The sequence below is a fragment of the Clarias gariepinus genome, chromosome 22 (genome assembly GCF_024256425.1).
Source record: "Clarias gariepinus isolate MV-2021 ecotype Netherlands chromosome 22, CGAR_prim_01v2, whole genome shotgun sequence".
Taxonomy (NCBI): domain Eukaryota; kingdom Metazoa; phylum Chordata; class Actinopteri; order Siluriformes; family Clariidae; genus Clarias; species Clarias gariepinus.
The window spans coordinates 1,326,871-1,334,362 of NC_071121.1; the positions used below are offsets into that span (position 1 = coordinate 1,326,871).

Consider the following 7,492-nt stretch of genomic DNA (forward strand, 5'->3'; position numbering starts at 1 on the left):
GGTCACAGAAGATAAACATTGTCTTCAACATAAAAAAATAACACGTTCAAAAAAATGAATTTACATGGAAATATTAAACAGAAGTTTATTTTAAGGCTTGATTAAGAAATAGTTCTTAAAGCAGAGTTCATGACATCATCCCTTGACACTGTCAAACTTTTTTTTTTCCTCCAAGAGTCCCAAAAAAGTTCCTCCATCCAAAGTTCCTCCAAGGTTCTTCATGCTATTTGGCGGTACATTCGAGGCGTATTGCTTCCCGGTTTTGTGAATAAATCTAGAGGAAGTTGCTCTGCATCTCATTAGACAGCTGACTGACTCCTACCTCGCTGTTCGAGCAGCCGGTCAGGATCCGAATCGTCCTCTGGGGCATGATGTTCAGGCAGTGACGGGAGGTGGGGTCCAGGCAGTGCTGGCACGTTCTGTGACTTTTCTGAGGTCCATTGGAGTTGTGAGCGGACCGGCAAGTTTCCCTGTCTGCCTTTTTACGCCCCGTCTCCGGCTGACACAGGCACGAGCACAACGTCTGTCTGCGGAGGGACCTGCGGAAGTTGGGTTTGAAGCCCAGGTAGACCAGGGGGTTATAAAGCGTGGAGGATTTGGCAAACACAGCCGCTGTGGCAAACGCTAGCGGAGGAACTGCTTTCGGGTTCACGAAGGCCGCCCACATGGACACGGCGGCGTACGGACTCCACGCTATCAGGAAGCCAATGCATACAACCACGGAGAGCTGGGCAGAGAAAGAACAACAGACTGACATCAGTAATGAAGATACACATGAGATATCTGAAACTCGATTAGGAGACGGTAGGAAGTGAATTGTATAAATATTACAAATATTGATATTCTTTCTGGTTCTATTCAGTTCTTTTCACAGCAGGAACCCAAAGTGGACACGCTGTGTCAGTTTGTTAATGTTCTAGTTAATGGACCTGCTGACATACTAATGAACATCTCCCTCTCTGAGATGAATCTCTCTTATAATCCCTAATCCAACTCATCACCTTTAAATCCTAAATCCCTGAGCCGAGCACCTTGATGATGCGTGTTTGAGCGTTGATGATCTTGTTCTGTGGAGACATGTGCTGCTGGATGGCCTGTCGAGACCCGCGCACCGTCACCAGGATGAAGGTGTAGGAGAGGAAGATGATGGTGCAAGGCAGGATGTAGCAGAAGAAGAAGAGGCAGATGATGTAAGACATGGCGAGGATGCTGTGGTGAGGAGCAAACCAGTCGATGCAGCAGGCGGTGCCGTAGGGCTCGTAACTGTACTGACCCCAGCCGGAGAGAGGACCTACCGCGAAGATGGCGGAGTAGCACCACACCCCGAGCACCAGCAACCTGCCGTGGGACGAGGAGAACTTGTTTCCTAATATGCAAGAGAGACAAAACCAAAGTCAAACTGCAGCATCTTCAAAATAAACCCCATGACATGGAGCTGTGGGAAAACAATCAACAACAGGAGGTTCTGACGAGTGTTTTATTCCTCTTATTCCACAAACAATAATTACAATTTCTGTCTGTTATCAAACATGTCACACTTTCTCTCTGTTAAAGGTTACATTTAATGTAGAAATAAAGTTAGCTCCTCTTCTTACTTACGTTTTAACAACAATAAACAGTTGCTCCCTCGCCTGGCAGTTTTTTTTTTTAAACTAATCTTCCATATTATGAGTTCCTTCCATTCAAAGACGTTTATGTTGTTACAGCAGAGTGGATGTAAAGCGTCCAAAAACTATTAGATAAGAAACTTAAAAAAATAATAAAAAAATCTTAAGCCTTTTCTGTGTCCATTCCATAACTACAAAGATATTATTATTAAAAGAAGAAAAATCTTTTTAGGTGTTTGGCATTAAGTTCATACGCAAACATAATGAGATCCATACGCAAACATCAAATGAGTTTAATGGCTGACTCTGTTAGGTATTCCATAAATAAATAAATCACTCATCATCGTTCTCACTCAACATCTATACCGCTTTATCATGATATTTTATTATTTATTACATGATTTGTTTAGCATAAAATAAACAATGAAATAAATAATTAATGTAATACTTGAAAAAATATTATAATTATTTAATATTTAAGTAAAACATTACAATGGCAATTAAATAATTTGCTTCTTAATATATGTGTTAAATTTTATTTATTTAATGATGTGTGATTTATTTTAAAGATGTATATTAATTTATCCAATTTTGTTACATTCCACAATATCTGATTGGCTAAGGCTGCTTTACAATTAGTGTTATATCACCATATATTGGCAAGCTTCATTTTCATGTAGGTGATTTTTTTTTCTAAACAGGAGAAAAAGATCATCATCAGATCATCATTATTATTATAAGCATGTCCCTTTGTCTTGCACACAAAAAACTTTGTGTATTTTTTACTCATGTATCTTTAAGGTGCTCCGTAGGAAAAGATAAGAATAAATGTAAATGTAAATGTAAATGGTGTGCAACTGGGACTGTATTTCTACACGTCTGTCATACGGCTGGTGGATCTGATGTGGACTGAAACGCTTTTTGTAATGAAATCCTTAAAAAAATGATGTGTTTTTTCTTTTTAAATAACAGCACTTCTGTTGATTATTAGTCCTATATTGTATAAAACATATGACACATGTGTGTGAATGAGAGGAACCCAAGAGGAACGGTGAGGCTACAGGGAGCAGAGGTAAAGAAGGTGCAGGACTTTAAGTACTTAGGGTCAATGGTCCAGAGAACCGGAGAGTGTGGAAAGGAGGTGAAGAGGCGGGTACAGGCAGGTTGGAATGGGTGGAGAAAAGTGTCAGGTGTGTTGTGTGATAAAAGAGTATCAGCGAGAATGAAAGGAAAGGTGTACAGGACAGTGGTGAGACCAGCGATGCTCTACGGCTTAGAGACAGTGGCGCTGAAGAAAAGACAGGAGGCAGAGTTGGAGGTAGCAGAGCTGAAGATGTTAAGGTTCTCTTTGGGAGTGACAAGGATGGATAGGATCAAGAATGAGTTCATCAGAGGGACAACCCACGTTAGATGTTTTGGAGATAAAGTCAGAGAGGCCAGATTGAGGTGGTTTGGACATGTTCAGAGGAGAGATGGTGAATATATCAGTAGAAGGATGCTGAGGTTGGAACTGCCAGGCAGGAGGTCTAGAGGAAGACCAAAGAGGAGATTTATGGATGCAGTGAGAGAGGACATGAAGTTAGTTGGTGTGAGAGAAGAGGATGCAGAGGATAGGGTTAGATGGTGGCAAATGATTCGCTGTGGCGACCCCTGAAAGGAAACAGCCGAAAGACAAAGAAGCTGAAGAAGAAGACTGTATAAAACATATATATTATGTAATTATATATGAAATCCAGCGAATGTGTGAAAGGTATTAATGGATAACATTTTGATTCACACACATTCACATTCCATACAGACTTAAATTATTATTTTGATGGTGTAAAGCTGCTTTGTGACAATGACAATTGTTAAAAGCGCTATACAAATAAAATTAAATAACAAAGGTCCAAATTGGAAAAAAAACTAAACAAAAAAACAAAAACATCACGACAACTGAAATCGATAATCCCTGAACTGTAATTAAAGTCTTTTAATTGTATATTAAAAATCTTTTCATTCCTCACGTCCCTTCCTCCTTAATCCTCCTTCTGTATAAAATGCTGGTCATATAATTATAATTAAAATCACAGACTCAGGATCTCAACCCAGCAGGGAGCTGCAGGTCCAACACCTGTTACTGAACAGACTTTATTACATGCGCAGCGAGAGGCGATCTGTAGAGAAAGAGAGAGAAAGAGAGAGGGCTGTGGAGGGATTAAAGAGATGATTAGCTCTTTATCCTCCCAGTAAGATACATTTCTGGCACTTAATTCACCAGTGATATAAACCAATAAATACTCTCACTCACTCACTCACTCATCTTCTATAACCGCTTCATCCTGTATTCAGGGTCTCGGGGGCCTGCAGCCTATCCCAGGTGGCTTAGGGCACGAGGCAGGATACACCCTGGACAGGGCGCCAATCTATCGCAGGGCACACACACACACACACACACACACACATACACACACTCATTCACACACTATGGGCAATTTCGAGCCTGGCCGGAAATCAAACCCAGACCCTGGAGGTACAAGGCAACAGTGCTAACCACTATGTTGTACTAACCACTGTTTTTTATTGTTTCTACTTCATGACATTGTTTCTATTCTAATGAAAGAGCAGAAGATCATCACTGAAAGACAACAAGGAGCAAAAACTTTAACCAGCTCAAACCCCGAAAATGTCAAAATCTTGTGCATGATAATAAAATCATGTAGGAGAACGATCCACAACATGGCTGACGTTGTCGGTGTGTCATACGGAACAGTCCAGGCGATACTCACGTGGGATTTGAACATGTGCTGTGTCACTGCCTAGTACAGTATGTCACGGTGGAAGAACCCATCATCTAAATGACTGAAAAAGGCGAGGCAGGTCCCCAGGGGGCCCCAGACCGTCAATAGTGAAGTCTAGTGCCAGGTTTTAAGGCGTCTGAGGGAGGACGTCCAGTGAAAAAAAAAACAGAAAAAACTTCTGGATACCACCTCGAGTTAGCGTTTCCATAGTAACAGCTCATTCACTGTTTCGGACGTGTACAGCAGACGCTACATTAACAAAAGTGTTGACGTTTATAGCTGCGATTACACAAGTGAAAACAGGAACTCGTTTTGTGGACATTCAGTGTAAACTATACATAGAAAAAAAAAATTAACTTATTTGTCAGCAAGTAAAAGAATTATAATTATTGACAAATCTCTGTGGTGTAAAAGAAATAAAATATTTTCTATTCTTTTTTTTGGCTTTGGTAAATATTAAGAGGTGGCAAACCTATTACTTAGTACGTGGATTTAAAAGAAAATCTATTCTGAAAATCCTGTGGATCTGGCAACCCTGACCTTATGATGAAACTTATCAATACTGAAATTCTGTAATTTTAACTACAGTCACATTTCATATGAAATCTTTTAGAAAAAACACACACAGTGGAACCTTGGATTACGAGCATAATTCATTTCGGAAGCAGACTCGTATTCCAAAACACTCATAAACCAAATTTAATTTTCACATAAGTAATAATGGAAACTCAAATTATTAGTTGCACAGCCGAAAAAAAATAAATACATAAAAATATTAACACAAAAAATAAAACAAATTAACCTGCACTTTACCTTTAAGAAAAGTAAAAATAAATCCTGACAGATAAGTGTTTCCATTTGTGCGCGCAGGTGTGTGTGTGTGAACAAAAGTAAGCATCTCTCTCCCTTCTCGTCTTACACAGTTACCCTTCCTCCACTCTTTTCACACACACGCACGCACACAACCAAAACACCGTTTTATCGGAGAAATAACAAGAAATCTCTCTAATGACACTTGATTAAATGACACACTAACAGAATTACTGCTGTAAAGTAAAAATAAAACAAATTAACCTGCATTTTACCTTTGAAAAGAATCGCGACAGAGCAGTGTTTTTGTGTAGAGCTAAGAGAAAGGGCGTGTGTGTGTGTGTGTGTGTGTGTGTGTGGCACGGTGTCCAATGACATGCACACAGACAGACACAAAGAGCAGCTGATACAGAGAGAGAAAATGGATCTTTAACCTTTCTAATGAGACTTGCTTTTGCTTTACACACGCGCTGTACACAGATACTCGGTACTCGTCAACCAAGACTTGTTCATTTTTCAAGTCAAAATTCTCCTACTCGCAATCCGAGGTTCCACTGTATTCCACACAGATGTATAAGTCTGTACATTTTACCGTAGTTCGGGCAGCAGATTTTAAACCAGCAGACGGAGGACAGGGCGGTGAGATTACTGAGACTGCAGAGGCCAAAGAGCACGCCGCAGAACGCATAACTCAAACAAACTGATTCAGTGAAGAGCCATCTACAGAGAGAGAGAGAGAGAGAGGGAGAGAGAGAGAGAGAGGGAGAGAGAGGGAGAGAGAGAGAGAGAGAGAGAGAGTGAGAGAGAGAGAGGGAGAGAGAGAGAGGGAGAGACAGTCCTGATGTAGACATTATCAAAAACGGAAATTATGTAAAAGTGAAAATGAATGACGGGTTAAGGAGCAGTTTGTGTTTGTGCATCAGTTACAGACAACAATGAAAACGCTACACACTGAAAAGCACAACCTGTTTTATTTCTTTTATGCCATTTTTTTTCTTTAATTAAGAACAAACAGCACAATTTTGCTTAAAAATTTCTTTTATGCTGAAATTTTATCCGAATTTGATCAGAATTAAAAGCTGACTTTGAATCTGGTTTATAGATTAAATCACTATGTTGCAAATCCAACCTCAGCGCAGTCACAGGCCTAAACGAAGGGCGTGGCTTTAATCGACTGATGATGTCATTTATCAGGACAAGTCAAATGACGAGGAAACTGATATGGTGTTTCTCCAATTAAAATTCGTGCACAATTAATTTCTATGTTTATAATTAGGCTTGATTACATTTTTAGATTTACATTTTACATTTGCCTTGAGCAGAGATTTGCTGCGCTGGGAACATGTGGTCTAAACTCTTTATATGAAAATATTTATTATATATAGAAGATATTTTTATTTTATTTCATTCCAGAAAATGTGCTTAAAATGTTCCTAATTGAACTACAGCAACAACAAAAACACAGTTTGGACTGTTAATGAGATTCGCGAGTGTAAAACACTGATTCTCTCTCTCTCTTTCTCTCTCTCTCTCTCAGTTTATAAGCCTTGGAGATGAAGGGATGAGGAGTCTCTGCAGGAGAGAAAGATCACCTGTGAGAGAAAGCCGAGGAAATAGCGAAGGGGAAGAGAAAGACGGTCATGCCCAGGTCACTGATGGAGAGATTGACGATGAAAAACTCGGCTGGTTTAAGAGACTTCTTCTGGTAGGCCACCAACAGCAAGAGCGTGTTCCCTGTCAGAGAGAAGAAACCTGGAGGACAGAAGGTGGGTAGAAAAATAAGGAAAGTAGAATAAGAAGGAAAAAAAAGAAAGTAAGAAAAAATGCCAGTGGATAAATAAATAATCAAATGAGATATATAAACAGTATATTACACATGTAATAGTATATATCTATGTATGTGTGTGTGTGTGTTTGTTACCAAAGATGCTGTAGATCATCCCCAGAAGAAAGTCTTGCTCTTTAGATATGGTGGAAATAAAGGAGTTTTCAGAAGCATTTCCCATCTGCAGAGAGAGAGAGAGAGAGAGAGAGAGAGAGAATATCCAGTTATCGTTATCTCGTTTCCTTCTTCTTTTTAAGATGATGTCATCTCCAGTGCTCATTTTGCGGTCTGTAGCTGTAGTGTTTCCTCGTGGCTGAGCTGGAGGTATCCTGCGTTCCAAAATCACTGATCCTGCAGAAAAGCACTCGAGATAAACCTGACATTAGTGTAATCTTCTCATGATGCATTGGTTTACTGCTCTTTAGCTGAAGATAACACAGAGCTCCAACCTTAAACCCTTCTCCTGAGAT

The 7,492-nt window shown here is 39.8% G+C and overlaps 1 protein-coding gene across 1 annotated transcript; it reads right to left on the reverse strand.

The window, feature by feature from the left end:
• Nucleotides 1–274: 274 nt before the first annotated feature.
• On the reverse strand, nt 275–7,230 carry opn7b (opsin 7, group member b). Its single transcript, XM_053483163.1, has 5 exons — nt 7,119–7,230; nt 6,790–6,949; nt 5,790–5,917; nt 1,032–1,366; nt 275–727 (listed from the first exon to the last, which is right to left on the reverse strand). The coding sequence occupies exons 1-5, from the start codon at nt 7,201–7,203 to the stop codon at nt 275–277; spliced, it is 1,161 nt and encodes a 386-aa protein (XP_053339138.1). The 5' UTR covers nt 7,204–7,230.
• Nucleotides 7,231–7,492: the final 262 nt, after the last annotated feature.